The 26,719-nt window shown below is 58.5% G+C and overlaps 2 protein-coding genes across 2 annotated transcripts in view; both read right to left on the bottom strand.

Annotated features, from left to right (window-relative positions):
- Nucleotides 1-330: 330 nt before the first annotated feature.
- Nucleotides 331-7,112, bottom strand: RELT (RELT TNF receptor). The gene is made up of 10 exons (XM_080817759.1): nucleotides 7,065-7,112; nucleotides 5,983-6,057; nucleotides 5,685-5,851; nucleotides 5,405-5,484; nucleotides 4,438-4,695; nucleotides 3,091-3,171; nucleotides 2,716-2,797; nucleotides 2,316-2,573; nucleotides 1,675-1,873; nucleotides 331-1,539 (listed from the first exon to the last, which is right to left on the bottom strand). Exons 1-10 carry the CDS (start codon nucleotides 7,107-7,109, stop codon nucleotides 1,492-1,494), a joined length of 1,293 nt encoding a protein of 430 aa, XP_080673885.1. The 5' UTR covers nucleotides 7,110-7,112; the 3' UTR covers nucleotides 331-1,491.
- Nucleotides 7,113-24,611: 17,499 nt separating this feature from the next.
- The window catches only part of ARHGEF17 (Rho guanine nucleotide exchange factor 17), a 55,220-nt gene continuing 53,112 nt past the window's right edge, over nucleotides 24,612-26,719 (bottom strand). The window contains exon 21 of the mRNA XM_080817643.1: nucleotides 24,612-26,148. Within this exon, the coding sequence (XP_080673769.1) occupies nucleotides 25,952-26,148 (197 nt within the window). The 3' untranslated portion in view covers nucleotides 24,612-25,951. The remainder of the gene's footprint in view (nucleotides 26,149-26,719) is intronic.

The raw sequence follows: 26,719 nt of genomic DNA, 5'->3' as shown, positions 1-26,719 counted from the left end.
ATTTCAAAGCAAAAAATGGCTCATTCATAATTTTTATACTGACTTTATATTGAAGTGAAAATATTTTAGCTGTACTAGCTGAAATACATTATTGATACTTTTTAATATGTGGCTATTAGGAAATTTTAAATTACATGATATGGACTGTATTTCCACTGGACAGCAGTGCTTCTAGGGGCTTCAGTGAGAACCAGTGAGGTGAGAGGCCTCCCCACTTCCCCTGCTGTCCCATGCCCACCCACCACAGAGCCAGCCCTGCAAGGGGGGGATGGCCTGTCCCCCATGGCATACCTGACACAGCAGTATTTGGTGAACAGACGGACGACCTGGGAAGAGGCACAGGGAAAGAAGCTCCTCATGACACCACTTTCCCACCTTTTATTATCCAATAAATGGATGGGAATGTAGACAAGGACAGGACAACAGCAAATTTTCAATAAATAAGAGAAATGGGGATGGCAGTGGGGCCCATGCCTGCACGGCCCCACATAAATAACCAGGTCACTGGGCTACAGTGGACATGGAGCCGGGCTGGGCAGTCGCCTGCACTGCCCAGCTGGGGGACAGACACCAACACCACAGAGACACAGAAACGACTTGAGGCCAGAGGGGCCTCTCCAGCCCCGCACACACCCCCCTCCCTGAACGCTCCTGAGATCTTGGGGTGACTACGCAGGCTGGCACCCTGTATCACAGCCTTGCCCAGGTCAAGACTGTGGTTCCAATTTCAATAAAAACAGCGGGAAGGGGGGGGCAGATACATGCATTAAGCCCCTTCTGTAGGCAGAGCCAGGGATGGGCAGCCCCATAGGGGCCTGAAGGCACAGGCCCTGGAAGCTGCAAAAATGGGGCCACAGATAAAGCTACTAATGGAAGAGGTGGCAAGGAGTCAAGCTCTCCCCGCACACAACCCAGGCCAGAACCTGCAAGGAATCGGAGAAGCCCTGGGTCCCAAGACACCTCTCTCTCCCCACTTCATGGTCAGAAGAACTGTAACCGGGTGATGGCCAGGGACTTAACCACAGTTAGAACCAGGGAGCTCAAGTCTCCAGCCCACGGCTTTTTGTTGCCTCTTCCCTATGTGAGACCCGCCAGAAGAGGAGGGAGAGGTCCGAGCTAGGGCCCTGGACAGAGGCGGGGCAGTAGATTACCAAGGTGTGGGGCCAAGGGTACCAGGCCGAGGGCTCCTCCCCACAGCCAAGGCTAGCCACCTGGTGGTACAGAGGGTCCTGCAGGGTCCTAGGTTCTGGCCAGGGCAGGGCACAGGGGCAGGGGAGGGGCCCTCAACCTGCTCCTGCACACAGCACCTGCCAGCTGGCCTGCCTCTGCACGGGGGCGGACACTCCCACCTCCAGGCCTTGGGCTTTGCTGTTCTGTCTGCTGGACCATTGCTTCTTGATCCTCACAGGCCCAGTTGCAGCTCTACCTCCTCCGGGAAGCCTCCAGAACCTCCCAGGGTAGGGCTGCTGTGTCTTCAGCTGAGGCAGGCAATCAGATAACCAGAGTGCTCTCACTTAGCCGGACCACATAGCGGTTTTCCTGGGAGACAGAAGTGAGGGCTCAGAGCTGAGTCAGGGGGCTTCTGGGCTCCAGGAAACGGTCCCTGCCCAGAGCTCCCATCTGCAAATCTGGGTTAGTCCAGGTGCTAACATACTTGCCCCCTCGGGCCCTCACCTCAGCCTTGTTCTCTGCTGGGGGCTTCAGCCACTTCGTATGGCTTCCACCACTTCCCAGCAGTGCCCGCTGCTCAGTGGGGAGGCCAGGTTGTGGGGAATCAGGGAGGTCACTCCCCGAGGGCCCAGCCTCCGTGATAGTCTTCACCTCAGGGGCTGCGGAACTTGACCGTTGCTCTGGAATTCGGGCCACTCGGAACCTGTGAGGAGTGGTGGTATGACACACACACCACCCCCCATTAAAGAGGGAACCCTGGGTATAGAAAGGGCAGCACCTGCTAGGGTCCCACACCAAGTTCATGGATCGGAGCATGGGCCCTTCCTATATCCTCCCACCCACAGATGAGCCCCCAACTACCCCCAACCCTAGGTTGTAGATAAACAGTCCTTTGGCCTGAGGGCCCCAAGGTGTGATGGAGGCCAGGACCCTGCCCTGGGGCCCAAGGGCTCGAGTGAGACACAGCAGAGCTGGGAAGACCTGACTTCTCCCCGACCACCCCACACCCCTTCTGCTCAGAAACATATTGAGGCCAGAGAGGGAGCATCACTGAACAGGATGTTCAGGGCTCAGATAGGGCCCCATCTCCCCAACCTTGAGTATAACGTCTCTCCCTAACCCTCCTGCATCAGTGCCCATCTCACCTGCCCACAGACAAGATGGTGATCTCGCCCTGGCGTCCTGCCTTGGCCCCTGCCTTTGGAGCCCTGGCAGGGTTGGGCAGGAGTCTGGGAGTGGGGGTAGCGGCAGCTGCGGCCTCAGGGGACAGCAGCACCTCGGGCCACTTCTTCTGGCTGCACCGGGAGCAGCAGGGGCCAGAGAGTGAGGCCAAGCCCTGCACGGTGTGGAGGTGGTGGCGATGCGGGCAGATGTGTGGCAAGCTGGGGGGGCCTAGTGGCAGCCTGCAAAAGGCACAAGTGGGAGCAGTCACTAGGGCAGGCCCATGCCAGGGGTCGCCAACAGGGTAACGTGAACACATCCGAGTAGTGAATCCCCCCAGAAGCAAGCCGACCAAGTGTGGGCGTGGGGCCCCTGCCCGCTCACCTGGGCACAGGCCCGTAGCCGGTCTGCACCAGCTGTTTGCTGTGGTACTCCTTCAGCAGCTCCTCCAGGGCCGCCGCGTTCTCTGTGGGCAGCGGCAGTCAGAACCCAGCTCCCCGTGCCCTCCATGCCCCGCCAGCCCCTGTCCCAGCTACAGTCTAGCACCTCCCCCTCCAGCCCTCATCAGGCAAGAACAAGAAGAAAAGGGGCAGCACCCTCAGCCACACTGGTCAGGGAGCAACAGGCTGACCCCGGGTGTCCCGGCAGGAGGGGCAGAGCAGGCAGGGGTTGGGGGGGACTCCAACCCCTATGGCTGCTTCAGGCTCTGGGAGACTGTCTTCTCCCAGACTTGGCGACAGGGCCAGACCTTCCCCTCACCTTTCTTCTCTGTGATCAGGCGTACCAGGACCCCAATGGTGTCCTCGTTGGCATCTTCAGCCCTGTAGGCAGGGTTGATCCCTGCGGAAAAAAGGCACAACTGTGATCCTGGGGAAGTGGGGGGGCGGATTCGTTGGGGTGGGCCTCTGGACTGGACGGCTACACCAAGATGTGGCAGCAGAGGGCACCCCAGGCCTCCCTATGAGTTGTGCTGCGCATGGGTGTTTCTGCACTGCTTGCACTCCAGGCCTCGGCTCTGGAGCCTCCTTATCATGGCTCCCTATGGAGTGAGGGTGGGGGAGCAGCCTTTTCTGGGGCCTGCTGTCTCCCCTCCACAGCTTCAGGGAGCTGTGGGCTACCTTTCTGCCCAGACCCCCAGACAGCTCTCTGGCACTCTCTGGCAAATTCTGTCGTTCCAGGCTTATCACACTTCCCTGCACACCACCGTGTCCACATAACTAAATGAGGGCCATGAGGGCCCAAACCTCAAGAGCATGAGAATGAGCCACGTTACCAATCCTACGCCAGCAGCCAACAGCTCCTAGAACTTGCACTCAGGCAAGAGCCAGCAGTTAAAGGGAGACCTAGGCTAGGAAAACAAGTGCAGTCCTGGGCAAAATGGCCTGAGCTGCCATCTTCCTGCCCCCTCTAGACTGCAGTGGCAGGAGGTGGGAAGGGCTCTGGCCAACCCCAGGCAGCCTGGGGCACAGGCCCGGGAAGCACCATTTCAATCCTGACTTGGCCATAAGGCTCTTTGGGCCATGTATGCACACTGGGGACCCTTGCCCTACTGGCCTTCAGGCGAGTTGGGGGGGGGCAGTGGTGGGAAGGGGCCTGGGGGTGGGGATGGAAGGAACGCATCTCTCCCTCTGGTTCCAGGACTCCTAACTCAAACCACAGCCTGGGGCTGAAACCTGAGCCCCTCGTTGGGGGGCGGGGGGCAGCGTGCTGCTGCCAAGGACAACTGCCCTGCCAATGCTCAGGTCAGAGGTCAGCTTGAGTTCCCAGAGGTGGACCAACCCTTGAACTGCAGCCCCCAAGGAGTCCAGACCCCTACAGCTGGGCAGGGCCTCACCCAGGGTGAGAATCCCACTGAAGCCACTTGACCTCTGCTCTGCCCTTGTCACCGCCTCAGGCCACTTCACCTCTCCTTCCACTGTGTCACTCTGCAGGGTCACCTCTCAAGCCCACATGCTGCACCTCCAGCAGGCCCTCCTGGCTAGCCCTCTGTAGGCCCCTCCCTGTCAGACCATCTAGGCCAAGGGATTCCCTTGTGAAGCCCCCCAGCTGGGCTGGGCTCCTCTGTGCCCTCTGGCCTCCCCACCCAGACCCCAGGCCAGGCCTTACCGCTGCCTCCACTTCCAGGGCCGGGCCCAACCTCCTTGTGGGCCGTGCAGTGGTAGCCCTTCCGCTTGAGCAGGTTACACACCAGGATGCCCAGCAGCCCCATGAGGCAGAAGACAGGCACGATGGCAATAACCGCATACTGGGCAGCTGTCTCCTCAGGGCCACCCGCCCGGGTGCTATTCCCAGGCTGCCGTATGTCCCCAGCGCTGGTGGCCCCTGCTGCTACCTCCACGCCACGTCGGGCCCGCCGTCCCCGCTCTGAGGGCCAGAGGATGGAGGCATGGAGGAAAGAGGGAGGCAGAGAGGCCCAGGGCCTGAGTTAAAGTTGGGGGGGGGGGTGGTTGGAGGGGGCACTACGGTGTCCAGAGCTGCCTAACACCCACTCTCCACCATGCTAGGGAAGCAGAGGCCAACTCCCCCCACCACATGTTTTTGGCCATCTTATCAATCAGCCTGAGCAAGGCCTCCTCAGACCTCAGGACAGCCAGACCCTGAGCCCCGTGGTCCATTCCCCTCATTCTGGGGTGAACAGACAGCACATGAGCACATGCCAGTGCACACAGATCCCGGCTCCCGCCTCTCCCTGACTGCGTCCATGAGATAGTTGCTTCAGAAAGTTCCTGATGACAGGTGAGAGGTGTGTGTGCTCACACTCATGTGCACGTGTCTGAGGGGATGAGGACAGGAGACAGGAAGGACATTAACTCCTCAGCAGCCCCCTCCCCCCGAGCTGTGGCTGCCACCTGCTAGATGGTCTCTACCACTTGGAAACAAAGTAAGCAGACACACTGCCAGTGGGACAACTGATCCCATCCTGCTGGACACACTCTGGCCGCATACCCTTCCCTGGGCTCAGGGTTGAGGGCCCCACTGTCCCAGATGGACACCGTGGGGGCCCCGGGCTCAAGCTCACTGGGTCCCCTCCTGTACACACTCTCACCAATCCTAGCCCCCATCTGTCACTCACCAGAGCAGCCACGAGTACCCAGAGGCATCCAGGAGCATGGCTGACAGGGGACATGGGGGACCTCCAAAGTGGCAACCCACCTGCAGGGAGAGAACACATCATTGAGGCCCCAAAACTATCCTTAACAGAGGCTCCTGCCAGGCACACTCACTACTCCTGGCCCATCCCATTTCACAGATGGGAAGACCGAGGCCTGCTCAGGGTGGGTGAGGCTGGGACCCCAGGACCCAAAGTCCGGGTCAGCTAGCCATGAGCCCTTGAGCCCCACCCCATGGCTCACCCGGGCTGGCAGTCTCCACATAGTGTGTCTTGAGTCGCTGTGCCTGCCTGGGCCTCCAGCCTCCCTCGAGGACTGCAGCGGGAGTGGGGCTGGCACGGGCCAGGGCCCCACAAAGCAGAGAAAGTGCCGGGGGGACAGGATCTGCATAATGTGCCCTGCCCCGGGTCCTGTGGGAGAGAAAGGGTGAGAACAAAACCAGGAGCCAGGCCTCAGGTTCCTGGGAAGCCAGGTCTGGATAACCTGCCCCTGGTCCTCAACAGTCTTCCCAAGACAGGTCAGGTGGGCAGGGCAAACTCACCAGGTGGGGCTCCTTCCCAGGTGGGCACTGCCAAGAGGTCGTTGATACTGGAGTGGCCAGAGGCCAAGGCAGCAGCTGGAAGAATGGCAGGGAGGACACACTGAGCGAGCAGAAAGTGCTGGGATGTGGCATCTCTGGGGCCATCTGTCCACCACCCACTTCCTAATGCCCCAGGGGTGGGGACCATGACCACTCGGGGCCAGCCCCCAGGTTTCAGGGACACTCTCCAACCTCCATCCATCAGGCTGCACATAAAACCTGCCTGTCCCATACCTGCTAGGTCACCTTGGCCTAGGTAGAGAGAAAACCGTATCTGCTTCTGGAAAGTGCAGGGAAACCCCAGACAGAGCCAGGTCAGGATCTCAAGCCCTCAGGTCCCTGAGTCACACCCATTCCAGCTAGCCAGGACAATAAAGAGGAAGGGCTTCTGAATTCCTCTCTCAAGTACCGCCCCCCCTTCCTGCAGCTGTGGCCCCAGCACCGTTGGTAACCAGCCCTGTCCATCATCCGTGGGGCCAGGTCTGCGGCTGGCGCTTCCTATTCTGGGCCCTCAAGAGAGTCTTTGGGACCACGTCCTCTGTGACCGCTCCACACAAAGCCACCCAGTTCACACTCCTGCACCCACACAGAGCGGGCTACATCCCAAGGAAGGGACCTCAATTTGCATCTCCCAGCACATTCCACTGAGGGCTCCCTCTGCTCCCCGTTCCAAGAATGAACACTTGCCCTGAATCCCTCCTGCTGTGGGGAGATCCTCCCTGAAACCCTGTCTTCCAATTTGGCCCCCGATTGGGGTAACAGGCACAGAGTGTAGGCAATTGCCCTGAAGGGCAGTGGGAATATCAAACAGGAGGCTCTGGGGTCCTCCTCGGGCCCCAGATCTGGCTCCCAGCACCTGCTGAGTGCTGGGAGGCCTCCTGGGCCAAGAGCTGCATAGGTCAGGACGGGTTTCCTAGGGTCAGACTGCAATTCTACAAAGAAAGAGCTGTGTAGCCAACCCTAGCACAGCTCCTGGCATGGGGTCCCTGAGCACAGACAGCTGGGGTACAGGGATTTGTAGCAACATCGCATCTCCAACTCACCACAAAAAGGCAGGACAGGGGCCAATGTGGCGGGCTTGGCTTCATCCTCAGGCCCTGGGAGTCGCCAGCCTGGGAAAGAAGGAGGTGAGGTTCAGCAGGAGGACGGAATAGGCAGGCAGCTGCCAGCGCTGTCTCTCCTCCCGGCACTGCTTCCACGACAGGACTAGATGGGAATTTGCAAGGTGTTGTGGAGCAGGCAACGCTGGGGGAGTTTAGCCTAGAATCACTACACTCTCTTTGCCCCCACAAACCTGAGTAGAGGTGGTGGTGCGCTGGCTGGGGTTAGCCTGCCAGGGCAGCAGAGCAGGGACAGAGGGCTCTGCCAGGTTTGAGGAGCTTCCCTCCCTTTCCATAAATAGCCAGGTGCACTGGGACATGGGCAGGGGGGCCTGCAGCAGCAGTCCTGGGGTGGGGGCTGAGAGGGCCTGCCATCCCCTCACACCCAGACTCTGCACCTCACCTCCAGCTCCCAGGGTCCCACCCCTTGGACCTCCTTGTAGGCCCTAGCCTTTCCTGCTTTTCTGCCTTCACTTTTGCAGTTTCTGCTCTAAGGAAATCCCTTTCCCTCAGCCATCAAAGACCCAACACGAAGGCCTTGCTTTCCAGAAATGTCTCAAGACTTCTCTTTCCCCTAAGCTGAGCCCAAAGCCCTGCATGTCTCCCTACCCCACCCCATCACAGTCCTGTTCTCCCTACGTGGCCCACTCGCCACCTGGTGGTCTTCTCCACCAAACGATGTGGAAGGATGCTGGGATGGGTCTGACTGCGTCTCTGGGGCAGGAGCAGACCTTCTCCTATCCTAGCAGCCAGGGTTCAGCCTTCTGTCCCCTCTTGGTCACCCCTCTTGTACTACTGTGTGCCAGGCACTGCCCTTAGCACAACAGATAGTAGAAGACAGACACTGTCCCTGTCCTCAGGGAGCTCACATCCCTATTGGCCAATGGCCAACAGATGAACAGGGAATGGCCCCCTGCCAGATGGTGGGCAGTGCCAACAAACAGGCAGGGTGAGGGCACAGATGCCACTGGCCTAAGGTTGAGCACCCAGGCTCGGGGTATGGTGTCCTCTGGAGAGAAACCCCTAGCCGTAGACAGGTCGGAAGAGTAGGAGGGGGGATTCAGCTTAGACAACAAAAGGAGCTGCCCCAGAACAAGGGGAAGGGAGTCCCGGTCACATACTTCTAGGAGGCCTGCCTTCAGGCTCAGGAGGGGGAAGGAAGGAAGCTGGATTTGTCAGGCGTCCACCACAGGCCACACAGCTTCTGACCCCTAAGGGGCGGCCAAGCCCCCGGTTAGAGCCCCCAGCAAGGGACCCCACCTGTAGCCCTGTGCTGTCTGGTGCCGAGCCCTACGGGAGAAGCCCCACCTGCAGTCAACCCCGGGCCCCACGAGAGCCCCTGGGGCCTACAGATGGCCCAGCCTTCCCACCTGCAAAAGGAGCCAGAGGAAACTGATCCCCCTACAGGACCTTGGTGGCAGCAGCCGGGGGTTTGAATTACACCACAGAGGAGGGGGAGGGGCTGCAGGTGCAACGTCCCTGGGACTCTCCAGGTCCCTGGCAGCAGCTCTGGACCCAAGGCCAGCTCAGGGGAAAACCTGGGACAGGAGAAGGTCAGGCCACAGCATTAAGGCCACACACTGACAGTCAGCTCCCAACAGGTGGCATACCCAGACCCACCCCCCAAACCTGTCCCCTCTTCTAACTTGGTCAAGAATCTTCCTTTCCAGTTTCTGGCCCAAAGTGGCCCTTCCCTTGCCCAGGCCAAGCTCCCACTCAAGCCCTTCCCTGCATGAAGATCCCTCTTCATAGACTCTAACCCACAGACTTGACCACGAGCCCCAGGCTGACCCCACAGGGGCTGGGGCAGGGCTGAAAAGAGGCACGACAGCTCCAGAGAGGGCCCCAATGCCACCTCTGGCCCCGACTGGCACCCTCTGGGTGACCCGAGCCCACACAGAGGGGCTGTGTTGCTGCTTACCTCCAGGCAAATGGGGAGCTGCGATCTTGAGACTTCCAGGAAGAAAATGGGGGTCCAAAGGCCCAGACTCCAAGCCAGCAGGGGCCCACTCAGGCACATTCACAGACACTTGCCGCCTAGCGCCCTGACGCCTTCTAATTACGTGCCTTCTAATTATCCCAAACTAGTACTTACTCCAGTCTGGCTGCCAGTCTCTCTGCTGACAGCTGCCCCCCTGCCCCCACCCTCAGCCAGACTGAGCCCCCGGATGGACCTGTCCAGTCAGGCAGCCCATGCCAGCCACCCAGAACCCCCTCTGTGCACACACCTGCTGCTTTGGCCTCCCCCTGCATCTCCTTCCTAGCAAGGACTCTAGCATCTAAGCCTAGACTCTTGGAATCTTGACTGAAAAGCAAGTTCAGGTCAAAGCCCCTTGGCTGGGTGGGCCAATGGAGACTCCGTGAAGTTGCCTCCCTCCCCCTCTGCCTAGTCCTAAGGCCAGGCAGTCAGTGACCTTCTAAAGCCTCCAGAGGGGCTCCAGGAAGAAGACTGTCACAGGCAGGCGGGGAGACCCAGGCCCACAGCAGGGAGCCTCCTCCCCAGGGCCCAGTGGGGGCCCAGTGCTCCCTGCAGAGAACCAACCTGACAGGCCCCAGGGCAGAGGAGGAAGTTAGCCCAGAGGTCATTCCTCCTGAAGTCTCCCAGCCTGGGCCTGTCCCCACTGCCACCAGCGCCCTGTGGGACCTGAGCCCCTGCTTCAGCTTGCTGGGTCTCAGTATGCTCATCTGCAAGATGGGGACGTTTATCTCCCAGGGCAGGGCTGCAATGAGGTTTACATGAGGTGATGAGCGCAATGCAGGTCTTGTGATTTCCTCCCCCATCGCTCCCTTTCCCTCTGCCCCTCAGGCCCAGGTTTGTAATTAAGTATCTGTTTGCTCACTTGTGCTGCGCCCCCACTCCCCACCCTGACACAGCACCAGCTGGCCTGGTGTCTCTCTCCTTCACCGCAAACCGCGCCCCCTCCAGCAGTGTCTGGAGCAGGAGGCCTCCACAGAACAGGCTTGTGGGGAGCCGGGGCACAGGCTTCCTCACAGCCAGCCCACCCCACCTCCAAAAATGCCCAAACAATCAGACCCAGAAATTCCCTGGAAGAAAACCAGCTAGTGAAGCCCCGACCAGGGCCACGGAGCCCCAGGAGGTACAGCCTGGAGGCCTCAGAGAAAGAGGAAGCTGGGACACCACCCAGCCCTCAGATGGCTTCCCCTTTCCCAGAGCTTGGTGGGGTCACTCGGTCACTGTCCGAGGCTCCAGCCTGGGGCCCTCCTCTCCAAGTCACCCTGCCCTCCCAGAGAAGCTCTGCGGTATCCCAAACATCGCCCACCATCCCTCGCCCTTGGCCTCCAGTTCAGCCCCAAGTACAGCCTCGGTATCTTAACACTGGGATGGGGCCCTGCCCCCTCCTAGCCATTCTGAGCTTCTTGCACTCCCCTACACTTGCCTCTCTCACCGAGCCACTGGTACCTGCTGTTTCCTCCACCCAGAAAACCTTCCCATCACCTGGCCAACACCTACTTCAGAGCTCAGCTCACAGCCACTTCCTCCTGGAAGCCCCCCTTATGCATTCCTCATCCTGTGTGTAACTGTCCCGTTCACCCAGCCTCTTCCGCAACAACCTCCATGCCCAGTGCTCAGCACGCGGCCCGACCCTGGCCCTGGCGAGTGGGTAGGTATATACTGACCTGGGGGGTAGCTGGAGAACAAGGATCAGGAGAATGTACAGCTTCTGCCAAGGCCAGGAAGGCCCAGAGGCTGGAGTTGGGCAGGAGGGTTTGAAACTGGATCTGAACACCTGAGCTAATAAGGGGGAAGAATCAGTCTGCCTTGTTCTGCTCTTCACGGGCTCCGGGGCTGTGGACACCCCCTCTCCCACCAAGACAGAGGGCTGTTATGAGGTGAGGCCAAGAGAATTTACCTTAATACTCAGCACAGGGCCTGGCACAGAGTCATCCCTCAGTGAGCACTCACCATACCTCAGTTTCCCCATGTGTAAGCTATGGAGCGGGGAACGGGGCACACCTGACAGGCAGGTGTGAAGCATAAAAGCTGCTTCTCCATTTACATACAGTGTTGGGCCCGGAGCCTGGTACACAGGAGGTGCTGGGTTAGCCATGGTGAGGATGCGGGAGGAAGGAGGGTATAAGAAGGGAGAGAGGTCTGGAAAGGTAGGGGGTCAGAGCCCAGGTCACACCAAGACTCGCATGGGAGCTGAGAAGCCGGCACAGCCCTCAGGGCCTATGGGAGACTCGGAGGGTTGGGGGGCAGGGAGAAGTACGGGACAATTTGCCTCTCAGAGGACTACCTGGGCAGCCTGCCAAGGAGGCAGGTCTGGGGAGACAGAGGTGGGACACAGGTCCCCATGTGGAGCACGGGGTGGGAGACAGCTACTTCTGCTTCCAGCTGGGGGCTCTAGGGCCTGTGGACCTCCCTGCAGCCTCCAGAGGCTAGAGTTCCCTGGAAACGTCTGGACACAGGCCTTCCTTGGCAGTGGCCGAGACAGAAAGACAAAGGCCGCCCATCAATAGAGAAATCCAGGTTAGCAAGCAACCCCATGGTTCCCTGGCAACTGGGGCTGAAGTAGGGCAGTGGCCACAGTGGGCGGCGGCACGGGCAGCTCGGCTGGCCTCTCGGCCATCCTCCGCCCTCAGACTCATTCCCTTGGGGTTGGTCTGTGTTGCTCTACTCCCCACAGAAGAGGTGAGAAGCCGTTTCACCCCCAGGTAAACTGAGGCCACGGGCAAGCACTTGTATGGGTCACACATCCAGGGAGCGGTGACACAGGGGAGAGCCCAGATCTGGCTGACTCTGCTTCCCCCCCATTCCTGACACCCCCAACCCTGGAGCCTGGCCTAAGCCCCGGTTCATCGACTCCACGGCAGAGGCTCGGGAGCTAGTGGCACAGGGAAGCGGCTCGAGGATAGGCTACCACCGAGCACCCCAAGCACCCAGGCAGTCCCAAGGGGAGGAGGTGCTGCCCCCCTGTTCCAGGGCTCTCTGGGGCTTCCCTGTAGCCAGCTTGTCTGCACACTGCCCTAGTCCACGCCAGCTCCTGCGCAGAAAGGCACCAGCCCCTATGAGAAGCAAGAAGCCCAGGGATGGGTGGGAAGGGGAGGGCGCAGGGCGGAGGCCAGCTCCTCGGGCTGCTGGGGGCCTAGAGCCATACCGGAGGCTGGCTCAGGGCTATTTGGGGAGAAGGGCAGCTGCATTCCCACCCCGGCCTTGGGCAGCCATAGTCTCCCAGCCCACAACCCTTGGGTAAGGAGCCCATGTGTGCGGACCCCCAATCCTGCAATAGGGGATAGCGTGGTTCTGGCCCTCAGACCTCCAGGCTGCCCCACAGCTCCACCAGCAGAGGCGCAGGGAGTTGAGGGGGGGCAGGTAGGGCTGAGGGAGCTAATTGGCCCTTGAGGCTGGGCAGAGGCTGAGGTGGCCAGACTGGGCTGACCCAGCTCCTCCCAGTCTGATGTGGTACAGAGGCAAAGCCTGCCCTTTCCCTGAGCGGAGTCTGGGGCCAGGGGAGGGGGGCACTAAACCACACAGCGTCTCTGGGGCACTCTGGGGCCCCCCGAACCTCCTCACTGCATTGCCTCATTCCCATTCCAGGCCTCAAAGATCGGGTCCCAGGTTTCACAAATGAGGAAACTGAGGCCCAGAGAGGCTAAGGAGCACCCTGTAACAACTTGGTCTCAAAGGAGACGAGGTTTACCACCCAGGAGTGGGGGCAGGCAGCAGGCAGCCCTTGTTCCCACCACGCCAGGCCTGGCCTTCCCACAGCTCCTTCAGGCCCCGCTCCCACCCAACACCCAACTCTTCAGCACCCTGGGCTTCCTACAGGGACCCCCACCAGCCCTGGACAGTCTCCCCAGCCCCAGGGCCGGCCCACTTCCCCAAGCCTCGGTTTCTTCCCCTGTAATGTGGAGAGTTGTGCTAGTTCAGCTGATCTCTTGACTGGAAGAACCTCAGTTCATAGGAAACCAGTGGCTCTTCTTACAATCGGGCTTCAGCCCAGGTGCCACCACCTGCAGGAAGCCTTCCCAGCCTCCCTGTCTGGGTGGACCCTCCCCTCTCCTGGCCCCTTCAGCCACCTGTGAGCTCCCTGGAGGAAGGAGGGAAGGCAGAAAGGAAGGCAGGCAGGCAGGCAAGTGCACGCGGGAAGCTGGGCACACAGCAGCGTCAGGCCCCTCCCTCAGCTCTCTGCTCCTTCTCACAGTGACCACAATCTGCAGACCCAAGCTTAGGTGCCTCCTTCTAGAAGCCCCCCTTCTCTCTCCACCCACACAGTCAGACCCTGCTTCTAACTAGCTGCAGAGGCCCCTCCATCCCTCTCTCTGTGCCAAGTAGCCAGGGCACACACTCACAGCCACATGGGCCGGTTATTTATAGAGTTCTCATCTTTCCCAGGGTGGCCCAGGAAAGAGTTCTGGCCTTCCAGGCGGACAGTCCAGGATTAGGATCCCAATGACACTAGGGTCTTGCAAGTCCCTTCCCCTCTCTGGGCCCTCCTTTCCCTGCCTGTACCTGGAAGAGACCGCTGACCCTCAGGACATGAGGCTAAAGATGTGCAAACCTCGGGGGTCCTAATCCCAGGGTTGGGCACATGGTAGGGATGCTGCACTGGCTCCTTCCTGCCCTCCTTGCCACTCCAGCCACTGGCACCAGGACCAGGCCCAGGCATCCAGGGCCTCAGCAAACAACAGATGCTGAGCTCTGCCAGAGACCTTGTCCCACTCACCCCCAATCCCGAATGGGGGTGGAGCTGGATGGGCCTTGCTGGCTGATCTCAGGCAAAACCCCTCCCTGCCACCTGGCCAAAGGGCCAGCCCCATGCAGGAGGAGTCTGGCCTTATCCAGCCAGCCCCACCCCTTCCTCCTCCCAAGGCAGGTAGCCAGCACCGTCCCTCTGTGGAAACTGATGCCAGAATCGTCAGACAACACTTGCCTCCACTTGGAGACAGGGCAAGGCAAGATCTTGAAGATCTTGAGTGCCAGACTCCAGCGTCATGGCTGTGTGGCTCAAACTAGGTCTGGTCCCCTCTGCCTGGAGTCTCAGCGTCCCCACGGAGCAGCTTGGGAAGGAAGCGGATCCTCGGTCATTACCACTGAGACCTGAGCCCAGGGCCTGGCACACAGCAGGCAACCTCCTGGCCCAGAAGGGGGGCTTAGTCCCTACGAAAAGGATGGCCATGAATCTTCACCTCCAAGCCCCCAGCACACATGTAGGAGCATCAGAGACCCTGGGTGCAAGTCTCCCTGTGCATCCCAGCACACAGTAGGCCCTTGGTGGCTGCCCTTCCTCAGGCAGAGGCCTGGCCAGCACAGAAACGGCAGAGAGGGAGGCCAGGCTTCCGGCTGGAGCCGCCCCACCCAACTGGGTATGCAGTGCCCATAAGCGCCCCACACCCATGCCGGTTCCCAAGAGTGAGGGGGGACACCTGGCAGGTGGGCCACAACAAACCATTGGGCTGGGAGGGTTTCCTGGGTGAGGGAAAGCTGCACCCTGAATGGCCAGGAGGGTTCTAGAGAGAGGAGAGAGCAAAAGCAAAGGCTGAGTTGAACCAAGGCATCTGGTAGGAAGAAAGGGTGAAGATGTTCCAAAGGTCTTAGAAGGAAATGTCAATGCTAGGATGAAGAGTCTGGACTATACTGTGTAGGCCAAAAGTAAGCTGCCTTAGGGAGGATGCTCTGACAGGGCATGGAAGAACTGGAAATGGAGGCAGAGAGGCCAGCCCTGGCGTCTGGGGCAGGACAGCAAGGCCGGAGGGGAACAGAAGAGGGAGCTGTGATTTCGTGAAGGTGTGTCTCGGGCCAGCTTCCAGTCTTGGGCCACATCCAGGCTACCGGGGGACATGTGGCAGCACAGAAGGTAGGTAGGGTCCCTGTCTGCAGGGTGAGAGCCAGAATAAGAGGCTTCTGGGGCCCCTGGGTAAGTCTCAGCACTTCTCAAAACTCAGTCTCACTTACTCGCTCCCTCTCGCTGTAAAATGAGGCTGACCCTATGTGTGCGGGCAGAGTGCTGACTGCCCGTAACAGCCTCCCCTCCTTGGCCAGACACAGGAACCTCCCTCTGGCCACTATCAGATGAGTCCCAACCGGGGCCATGTGTAGAAACCCAGGCTGGCCCAATGTCATCCTGGGAGGCCCAAGTTCCCTGAAAGGTCTAGCTTTGGCAGGGCACAGGATAGGGCTGGGAGGGCTAGGACCCCAAGAGGAGGCTAAACCTTCCTCTCTCCCAACCCCTCCCCAGGCCCTGAGCTATTTCCCTGTTTGCTGGGGATGGAAATAACTCAGGCTTGCCCCAGGAGACCAAGATAGCTATTCTGATCAGCCCCAAGAAGCATAGCTCCAGTCATTCCAGAGAGGACCGAGGGACACCCTGACCCCCCAGCTCTAGCTCTTGGCCAAGTGGCAGCAGTGGTCAGAACTAGCAGGGGCCTCTGGGAAGAACAGGGAGATTGAAGGACTGAGAGGGTGGGGCAGAAGCTCAAGGTCACCCCAGCCTGCCCCCCGCTACAGCATGTGGGCAGGTTTGGGAAGGTGTCCCTAGAGCAACTCTGAAGAGGGGAATAAAGCCTCTCCAGTATCACGAAGATCAGTTGGGGCTCTCATCTCTTCTTGCCATTCCCCTCCCGCCCCCGGGAGCCTGGGCTGTGCTGCTGACTCCTGACACTCTTTGTAGCTATGGGGATGCAGGCTCTAGAAGATAGGAAACGAGCCTCTCTGGTGACCTCTGGCTAGGGGTGAGACCTGTGGGAAGGGAAGAGGAGGAGGAACAGGAACACCACATAACCTACCCAGCCACAGTGTTTCAGACATGTGTGCAAATACACACCACTCAGAACTCACAAAGGCACACTCTGGCAAGGCCATGCTTGTCAACCCAGGTTCGAGAGAAGAAGCCTAGATAAGCCATGAACAGATATTAGAAAGGTGGATGGCCCTCTCCAAGCATCTCACAGGGTTTCGGGGGCAGAAAACCGGAATTCCAATCCTGGCACTCTCTTGACTCTGCATGACCTTGGGCAAGTCACTTTGGTTCTCTGAACCTCAGTTTCCTTCTCTGAAAAACAGTCACATCTCAGAACAACTGTGAGGATTCAGCAAGAGTACACCATAAAGTGTTCAGCATAGCACCTGGCACTGTCCCTCTTTCATCGCCCCAACACAGAATGCAAGCAACATTTTCAGAGGAGGACAGAACTTCCAGATCCTTTAGCAGGTATCCCCTCACCCCACCTGGTCTAGAGAGCCCAATTTCCATTTCACCCTGCATGAACCCAACAGACCCTCTTGTGGAGGTGGGAGCCTCAGAGCGTCTAGCCCAGATGGTGAAGGGGCCCTGTGCCAGCTCTCCAAATCAGAGACCACTGGTGGAGAACAAGTCCATGCCCCCTCTCCCCGCACAAAGGGAACTGAAGGAGACAGGGGCCAGAGAAGTCAGTGTCTGTGGATCAGAATCCTGGCCTTGGTCTGAGGAACTGTACTTCCATCCCTCTCACCAGCAGCCCCTAGGCCACTGTGTCCCCAGCAGCCAGCCTGCCCCCACCCTCCACTGCAGTCTTTCTGCCTGGACTACGGGAGGGAGGGGAGAACAGAAGCAGTTGACCCAAAAACAATAGAAGATCCCAAAGTGATGATTCACAGTCCATTCACAGCCCAACACCTCAGTGTGCAGAAGGGGAGACTGAGGCCCAGTGGGGGCAGGGTCTGAGACAAAGATGGGCCCAGTGAGAATACAAGTTACTGGGGACAAAGATTTGCCAGGCATCTGGGACCTCAGTGTGTGAGTGTGTTTGGGAGGAGGAGCCTGAGACTACCTCAGGGCCCTTCAGCTGCTGTCAGTCACCTCACCAGATGCCACCCAGCCTTAACGTCCTCTCCCCGCTGCCAGGGCAAGTCACTCAGGGTCCTCCCCACTGACTAAACTGAGATGCTGAGAGGTGCCCTCTTGGGGACAGTTCTGAAGAGACCCCTGGCCTCTCCTCCTCTCCCTCCCTTTATCTACTGGCAGGTGCTTGAGGTCCCTCCTCTTTCAGCCTCTTACTCATTCCCCAGGCCCGGACACACAGATGGACACACACGCAGACACATACACACAGACACTGATAATACTTGACCCAACAAGCACACTACCGCGCCAGTGATTTGGGGGCTGGTTCTCAGAGTCACTTGGGGTTTCTCTCCCTCTGTTTCACACTCACTCGCATTAGGGAGTCGCTCTAGCCCTGCCTTGGTCATGTCCCAGGCCACACACAGACCCTGTGACCTGGGTCTCACAGCAAGCTGGGGTCACGGTCACCCGCAGGGACCTGGGGTCTCTCTCATACAATCACACGCACTCACTCGGCCTGTCAGAGACACACAGAGCCCCTCTGTGTCTCCGGCTTGGCCCCGGCGTCACCGCTCAGCGTCCCGGCCACACGTTCTCCCGGGCTGGGCCGCCTCACCCGCCGTGTCACCCACAGTCACGGGCTGACACCGTTCAGAGGCCCCCCTCCGTCCACCCGGCGCCGCAGCCGTCCAGTCCCGCACCCGTTCCTGGTCTCGGTCCAAGTTTCCCCGGGCCGGGGGCGTCTCCGCGGCCCGCGGATTCCTCAAATTGCAAGTCCCGCCGCGGCTTCGCCAACCTCTCATGGCCGGGCCTGGAGTCGCGGCCCGAGGACGCGCAGGTCCCGGGGCAGGGGTCTGAGAGACGGGAGGGGACGGATGCGCGGAAGACGCCGGGACAGGACGCGGGGGCGCAGGGCCGGGGCTGCGGCATCCGCCGCGCCGGCCAACTTCCTCAGAGACGCGGGGAGGCAGGGGGCGCCACTCGGGTCCTCACCCCTCCAGCCCCGGCAGCGAGAAGCACACCCCAGTCTGAGGCCCCGCGCGCCCTCCTTACCTGGCCGCCCCGCAGCAGCTCCGGCAGGGCCCCAAGCTAGAAGCGCAGCCCCGGGCCGGGCTCCGCGAGCGCACGAGCCACCGCGCAGGCTGCGCGCCTTTTGAATGAATCGCCGGCCGGGCCGGGGAAGTGCGCAGCCCCGCCCCCGCGCGTCACGGCCGCCGGCCCCGCCCCCGACGTCAGGGCACCGACTCGCGCCCCCGGGCTCCCACCCCTGGCAGCGACGGAGGGCCTCCAGGTCTCCCGCCCGGCCGCGCTGCTCTCTGGCGCCATCTCTCGCGCCTCCAGGGAACTGCAGGGGGCTGCGCGAGAAGAGGCCTCTCGGATCAGCCTCTTCTGGGTTCCAAACCAAGAAAGAAGGGGTTGCGCTATGCAAGATAGACTGAAGACTTGGGTGCTACTCCGGGTCCCGTCACCATTGCCAGTCCAAGCAGGACCACCGCTGCCCCTTCCTGGGTCTTGCTTTCCTCATAGAAATTGGCAGCTGATGGGGCGTCTGGGTGGCCGAAGCCTCTGCCTTCGGCTCAGGTCATGATCCCAGCGTCCTAGGATCGAGCCCCACAGCGGGCTCTCTGCTCAGCAGGGAGCCTGCTTCATCCTCTCTCTCTGCCTGCCTCTGGGCCTACTTGTGATCTCTCTGTCAAATAAATAAACTCTTTAAAAAAAAAAAAGAAAGAAATTGGCAGCTGGGGAGAACAACCTTGCTTTGTTGACGAGGCTCAGGCCCGCCCCTGGAAGCCCCCTCCTAATTGGTGAGAAAAGTCCAGGTGAAAAGTGTATCTGTAATGGAGGTCCATATGGCCGTCACCTGTGCATTCCTCAGGGCCAGCCCAAATCCTTCTCCAGATGCCTTTCCCATCTCCACTCCCCCACCGCCCCACCCCTGTCTGATAGGATAGTGAGTCCCTCCTTCCAGCAGGACAGGTGACACACTGCTCTCTCTCTCTCTTACCATCAGCGGTCCCACCTTGCCAATTCCCATTGCCAGCCATCAGGGTGCCCAGCAAGGCAGTGACTAGGGACTCCAAGACACTAAGCACATTGTATTCCCAACTCTGTGAATTGTGCCCCCTGGAGTTGTGTGATCTGGAGGCAGTAGCTCAGCAGCGACTTTCCCCCTACTCATTACTATTGAGGGGAACCCCGGTGGTCCTCCCAGGACAGCAGGGAGGGCCTCATGTGGGGGGGAGGGGCGCAGAGGCGTGTCTGGGATCAGGATAATCATAGACCATGGCAGAGGTAGAGGAAGGTAAATAAGCCTGTTGGGGATAGATGGTGGGGAGAGGTGGAAAATTCTAAACAAACTGAGTCATAGAATCTGAGCTGTGGGGTGAGGGGGTGGGGTAGGTCACATCTCCAGGGTCCAGGAGATTCCAGGAAGAGAAATGGACACCCGCAGAGGGAGGGGGGCAGGAGAAGAGTTTCTGTTTCCCTGGGTCCTGCCCAGGTTGTAGGAAAAGAGCAGGAAGAGCTCCAGGTGACTGATGGCAGCATCACAGCCCCCTCCCCCTCATATCTCAGTGGAGACCGCCCCCAGGACTAGAGCACGGGTGGTCCCAGGGGGGACTATCCCAAATCCAAGCCCATAGGGCATGAGGGGGGAGACCAGAGAGGAGCCAGAGGGGACCTGGTGAGGGGGAGAGAGCACCCAGGAGAACCTCTCTGTTCCTACAAATGTTTTCTTTATAAGGGGACTTTCTATACCCCAGTTTCAAGTTCCACAGTTCAAATGGTGGCATGTCATGTGCCACTTAATAGGCCAAATAGGGAAATGCTTTTCGGTCAAGGAGCACTGGTCGTCAATCAGACATCCTACAGAGGGTTTGCCCTACTGCCAGCTCTCTGTGAGGCTTTGGTCAAATCCCTCCTCAGATTCAGTTTCCCCACCTGAAAGTCCGGGGGCCAGACTTGGTACCTAAAGGTTGTTTTAGTTGTCTGTGGGATGAGGCAATCTGCTCCACTTTCACAAGTGGAAAGGGCAGACAGTAGCCCCAGAGCCGAGGGAACAGAGCAGGGATGGTGGGGCTGATGTGGTCCCTCTTGTGGCTCTGGGGGCTCTGGTTGGCACTTTTGGGCTCTCAGGCTGCAGCTCCGTAGAGTCATAGCTCCTGGAGCCACAGACCACACGCCTCCCCTTTCTCCCCAAGCCCTCAGGTTATGAGGGAGCCTAATTGTTATTTACTTCGAGCTCTGGCTCCTGAGCCACAATGAGCTACAGATGGGACCCTGCCCAAGAATCTGGGAGCATCTAGTGAGGAGGCAGGGAAGGAGTTGTGGAGGCCACAGGAGATTTAAATTGACTTCTTAGGGAGCTTGGAGAGCCACAGGCTGGAGAACAAAGGACTCTCACAATCACAGGCTTTTAAAACTCCTGGCATCGCAGATGAGCCCTCGGAATCTTAGCATTACAATCCCTACCCTTAGGGACCTCAGAGACCATCTCATGTGAACTTGTCATAGTACAACTGAGGAACTGAGCCCAGAGAAAGCCTGCACCTCACCCTAGGCGGCCCCGCACAGGCCCCAGTAAGCCGGTATGAACTGTGATGATGCTCTAGAGTCAGGGGTGTGGGCTCCATGCCCCACAGAGGCCCCGCCTACAGTGGGGACCCTGTCCCACAGGATCTGAGCCATGGGGTGCTGTTGTTGACAAGGGATCTGAACAAGATGTCAGTCTCTGCGGGTGTGGCCCAGGAATCGTGGCGCCCTCTGCTGGCTGCACTGGAATTTTAACAAAGAAGAACAAAGCAGGAGGAATGCTCTCTAAGGGCGCCTGGCTGGCTCAGTCAGTGGAGAATAGGACGGTTTATCTCCGGGTTGTAAGTTTGAACTCCTCACTGGGTACAGAGATTACTTAAAAGTAAAAGATCTTTAAAAAAATTTTTTTTCAATATTCTGCACTTGGCTAACCTTTAACTGGCCAAGTCCTACCCCTCTAAATGTGGGCTGCCCCCCTGTGTGTGGGAGCTAAGGGGAGGGGTGGGCTTTGGTCTAAGGAGGAACTGTGGCTAGGAGGCCAGGGTGGGCCTCAGACTTGGGGCAGGACAGGAACTGAGCTGAGGCTGCTGGGCCTGAGAGCTAGGCTCAGGCCAAATTTAGGTCCAGACCCTGAGCTGGGTCTGGAATCTCACTGGGGTTGGTTCTGGGGTCACAGAGATAGGGGTCAAGTCCCAGTTCTGCCATTGCCAGGCTGTGTGGCCTGTGTGGTTTAAGCAAGTGACTTTACCTCTCTGAGTGCAAGCTCACCAGCCCAGGGTGTAGTGAGGATCTATTGAGACCCCATGTCGGGGGTCTCTTCCAGGATACTGGGCTCAGAACCCTTATCTGCTCCCTCTCCTCCTGTGTCCTCAGTTCTTTCTCGGTGTCCTCCACGCAGTCTGGCATGTGGACTCTGCTCAATGTCCCCCTCCTCACTTCAGCCCTACAATTTCTCCCTGATCCAGCTTAGGAGGCTTGTTCACTTGCCTTTGCCAGGGAGGGCTCCTTATTGGCCATGATGGGCCCAAAATAGCACTTCCCCTTGCTGCTTCCTGCAGCCTGGCCTGTGGCTTAAAGTCTGCGAGGACAGAAGGGAGAATTGGTGTTTGGCAGGCATGCAAAAGATGTGAAAGGCTCACAGAGGTCATTGGTTCCAGGGACGGGAGACACTTGCCTAGGGTCACACAGTGAGGGGAGGCTAGGGCTGAGCTTTGAGTTTGGATGTCTGGGTACCCCATCTCCTCCCCAGAAAGTCTAAGCCAGGGCCTTAGCCAGACTTGCCATGGCTTACACCAAGACTTCTGGACCTGCAGACTACTACTAACCCCAGTTTGAGGTGTACAATGGGGCCCCTGGAGACCAGCTAATCCAGTCCTGCGCTTCCTGGGTTCTAAGGGTCATTCTCTGACTGTTCTGACCACAGGAAACCTTCCTGCCTGGGCTGTCCTCTAACCCACCTCACCCCAGCTCCCAGCCTCAGTAATGCCTAGCTGTGTGACCTGAGGTTAAGTCCCTAACCCTCTCTGTGCCTCATCTTCCCCGTGAGGCAGATGTCTAGCTAGCTAAATCCTGCCCTCTGTCCCCAGCCCAAGAGAGCACCTGGAGAACCCCTTTGAAGAAGAGATGGCTCTCTCCCATCCTCTGAGACAGGACATCCTGCCCTGGGCTGGTCTACAGAACACGAGCCAGACACCTCCTGAGTGACTGGATGTGGCTGCTCAGACTCCATCCTCCTCTCCTCCAGCCACTCCGCGTGGCCGCCCTCCTCTCTCCCTTGAGCCATAGAGCCCCAAGCAGACAGACCATATGTGAATCCGGGCTGTGCCACTTAGCAGACTGGTGACCTTGAGGAAGGCATTTTTACCTCCCTGAGCCTCAGTTTCCTCATCTGAAAAGAGAATAATAATGGTACCAACGTCATGAGGATTTAGCGAGATGGTCCATGCTCTGAGTTGCAGCAAACCATAATTGGGAGGAGAGTTATTGTCCTGTGACATATAAGACCTAAAGGGGGACCCCAACTGGATTCTCCAGATTGAATTCCACAAATATTTATTGAGCCTCTACTGTGTATCAGTCAGCCTGGGAACGGAGCAAGGAACAAAATAAGTGGCCTCTCGCAGAGCTCACACTCTGGCTTCCCCTGCCCTTTCCTCTGCTCCAGCTGGGCCTCCCGCATGGACTCCTCCCTCTGAGCCCTCCCCTCCCAACTGCCTTGGCTCAGGCTGTTCCGTTTCCGTACAAAACCTAAGCCCCACTTCCTCTGACCCCAATGGCCAGCCCTGGTCATACCCTGGTTTCAAGCTCGGGCTGGCAAAATTAAAACATGGTGTCATAAGCCAGGGTAGTGGTTAGTGTTGGGGGACAGACTCAGAGGGGGCATATGGAGAGCTTTCAGGGTGACAAAATATTCGTTTTTTTGACCTGGAGGTGTTCACTTCACAAAAATTCATCAAACCACATGCTAACAAACACAAGTTTGTGTATGTCTCTGTACAAACATTATACTTCAACACAGTTCCCTTGAAAAATAGTGGCACCTGGGTCCATCCTCCAGATTCTGATTTAATTGGTCTGGGGTGTGGGCTGGGCCTCTCAGGTGATTCTAATGTGCAGCCAAGATTGAGAACTACTGCTTTAGAGGAGCAGATTCTTCCAGAACTCTCCCCATGGCCCACAGCCTGATGACTGTTCATCCCAGGACCTCCCTGCACACAGCTGACTGGCTCAGGGCCAACCACCTGTCCACAGGCTGACCAGGGCCCCATGATGTGACCTCCTAAGTAACAGTTGGCTGGGCCAGGCCGCGTCCTGCTGAGGCACTTGAGCTGGGAAAACGTTGGGGACTGGCCCTTGGGTGCCCAGCGCCGAAACTGAAGTCAGGGCCCCTATGTTGAAGGCACAGAGGCCAGGAGGCCACAGAAGCCACTGTGAGCAGTGAGAACAGCAGTCATGTGGCAGCAAGGGAGGGAGCAGAGTCTCAAGGTGGAGGGGCCAGGTGTCCTGAGGGAGCTCCCATATCCGGGCCACTGTGCTGGCAACTACTGAATTAGTGGTTCCACTAGTTAGCTCCCCCCTTTTATTTCAGGGCACAACAAATCTCTTCTTCGTGGGGGGAAACGATCATAGGCCCCATTTGATAGATGAGGAAATGAAGGCTTACAGGGAATGGAACTCCTCCAAGGTCACATAGCTAGTTAGTGGCAAAGCTTTCTATTCAGCTTCAAAGCCTGTGTTGTTTTCACAATGAGTTCCACATGACCGTTGCCTTCCACTCTGGAATATGTGTGTTTATTATCATCCCCTCCTCCCCAGATATTCCAGGTGAAGTGATGCTGCGGAGAGATGGGCCTTGAGGGCCCAGCAGACCCGAGGTGTGTGTATACCACTTTGTGAAGCATGAAACTACACTCCCCCTTCAGCAATTGATCACTTAGGCTGAAAAAGGCTCCCAGGTGTTCAGCAGAGCGGGGCCCTGCCTCTGCCCATTACACGCAGTCGCCATCTTGAGCTCCACAGGGGAACCCCGCGGGGAAGGGATCTGCCCTCCAGGACTGGCCGGCCCCATGGGGTTGGCCTTTGCGTTCTTCTGTCTGATTTAATGATGCACCACTTTGGACCAGAAATCAGACAGACTTGGATTCCACCCTTGCTCTAAAGCGTTAAGACACCCTGGCTTCTGTCAGATTCCCCAGCCTCACACGAGGCTTTGCTGCAGAACACCGTTTCCTGCTGGAGCCGTCCAGTCTTCTGGTCGCCTTGTTTGTCACTTGCTGCCTGTCAGCTTCGGACTCCCAAGCCCCATCCCAGGCCCAGCGACTGAGAAGCTGTGGGGAGCCTGGGAATGTATACTTATATGGACATATAATTACGGATCATACTTTATATTCACACATGTAATCTGTAAGGGGTTCTAACATGTCACCCTGGTCACAAAGCTGTGAATGGGCATGAGACCTTGTTTTCCTGACGAGAGAGAGCAACAGCCCAGACAGGGACAGCGACCTGCCCGGCATAACATGGGGAGTGGTGGCCTTGCCTTCCCAGCACCTTCTTGGTCTCTGAGCCCTCCCTTCTGCTCGAGTGGTGTTGGTGAGTGGTGTTGGGAGGCCCGTCAGCTGGGGAGCCCTGAGGCTGGTGGCTGGAGGCCCCCGTGCCACTGATGGGGAGTGGTCATTTGGTGTTTCTATTTATTGACTCTTTAAAATTCATCATCCAAGGAAAGTTAATACATGACTGTTTGGTAGCAAGAGAAACATAATCTAAGACCACAATGACCCACGCACCCCAAACAAAAACAGAACCAAACAAACCCCATCTGAAACCAGACCTTTGGAGCTGCAGCTGAAGAAGCAAGGGGGCTGGGGGTCAGACTGGCTCCTGCCATCCAGAGAGCAGGGAAGAGGCTGCCTGTAAGTGGTTCCCGGTTGAAGAGGCCATATCCAGCCCCTGGGCTTTGGGCATTCTTCCTGGAAGGGCTGCCCTGGCAGGAAGGGTGTGAAAAGAGGGTCTCAATGGTCCGAGCAAGGGGGGCTCCCAGGCCCACCCTGCTAAGGTGACCATATGTGCCAGTGCATGAGACACAGGAGCTGGGGGGGCAGTTTGGAGGAGAACAAGGGCCCTTTCCTCTTCCCTGCTCAGGCCAGGAAAGAGCCCTGTCCAAGTCCCTATCAGTGTTAACAAATCTGGAAACGACTAAAGGCACTGCCAACAAGTTAGGAAATGCCAAGACCTGGGGAGGCCCCCACACGGGAGTCACTGCCCCCTGCAGCCATCACCTTGTTCTGAATGACTGAGGGTGCTTGGTCCTTGGCTCTGGATACTGGAGGGCAGCCCAATCATGACGAGGCCATGGAAAGTGTATGTTAAGAGGCAATATTCTAGTGCCCCGAACATGCAGTGTGTGTGTGTGTGTGCACGCACATGTGTGCGCAAGTATGTAATGAGAGGGGATTGGTCCTTCCAGGAAGGCTCACTTAGGGCCCCAGGGTGGCCCCCAGAGCAGGAATAGGGTCTTTCCCCTTCTGTGACTTCCTCAAATCACCCCTGCCCAGGTCATTGCATAAATAAGTGCTTGGGAAGGTACGCATCTAGAAAAGAACATAAATACTGTACATGGGAAAGGCTTCTGTCCCTAGCCCTCCCACTGCCCCCAGAAAACCCTCCAAATATTGCACATGGCCCTCCCCAGCCCCAGGGGGTCCAGGCCCGGCCGTGTCTTTGGTAGAAGCTCCAGGGACAGCGGTCCTGGGCAGCCCACATGCCCCCCTGCCCCACCCCTGTCACGACTGGGGGCACCGAAGCAGCCAGAGGGTCGGCAAAGGCTTTGGCCCGCTGGCCAGCCAGGTGTTCCATCAGGAATACTTCCGCAGGGCTGGGAGGGAGCCTGCGCAGGCACAGGTGTGCCCCTGGTGGGACGTTCCTGGTCAGAGACCGCTAGCAAGTGAGGGCTAGGAAGAGGCAAGCAGACCGAGGGCAGCTGGGCAGGCAAGTCCTGGGCCACAGTGGACAGGGTCACACCCTCCACAGGAGGAGGTGGTTTGTGCTGTCGTCTCGGCCCACCGTCTCGCTGCTGCCACCACCCCCGCTGCTGAGTCGGAAGTCCTCATAGCCGTCCCCACCACTGATAACGAGCATTTTAGGTCTGGCCGAAGCAGGTCCTCGGTGCCTAGGGGAGTCCCGGTGCTCCAGGGATGGCAGCTTCTCAGGGCCTGGAGGATGGAGAGAGAGACAGTCTGTTAGCGGGGGTGGGACTGGTGGCTGTGCTGTCCTCTAAGGGCCTGCCTCACCCCAGAAGACAGGAAGACAGACAGGTATACTTTCTGTGGGGGAATCCTACTTCCTGTTAGCCAAGAACATCTTTGGAAAGAAATACCCACTTCCTGGCAGTCACACAACTTCTTACCTCTTATTTGTGCGTCCCAGTCAAGAGTGACATAAGCGCTCAGTCCCCCCTCCCCCATTACACATGTACTGTCCTCCTCAAACCGCTTCCTACTTTCCCAGCCAGAGAAGAGCTGAGGTCTTCTCCTGCCTGAAGCTTCCCTGCTTCTCGGTTCCCACAGGCACCTCCTCGTGGGAATACGGTTTCCTGCCTGGTCAAAGCAAGCCTTGGCTCACTGCGGTGCTCCTTGACGGATGCCATCTCTTAACACGCTTCCCTTGCTGACCCTCCCAGTCCATGTCTGTCCCGCCTGCCATTCTGTGTTCTAGTTGCTGCTGCTCCGTTTCCCACTCTGCCCGGGACTTCCTGACGCCCTGCCCTGTCCCTCATTTCTGGTC

Source organism: Martes martes, assembly GCF_963455335.1.
Source record: "Martes martes genome assembly, chromosome: 10".
In the NCBI taxonomy this organism is placed as follows: Eukaryota; Metazoa; Chordata; class Mammalia; order Carnivora; family Mustelidae; genus Martes; species Martes martes.
This window is presented reverse-complemented; position numbering and strand designations above follow the sequence as displayed.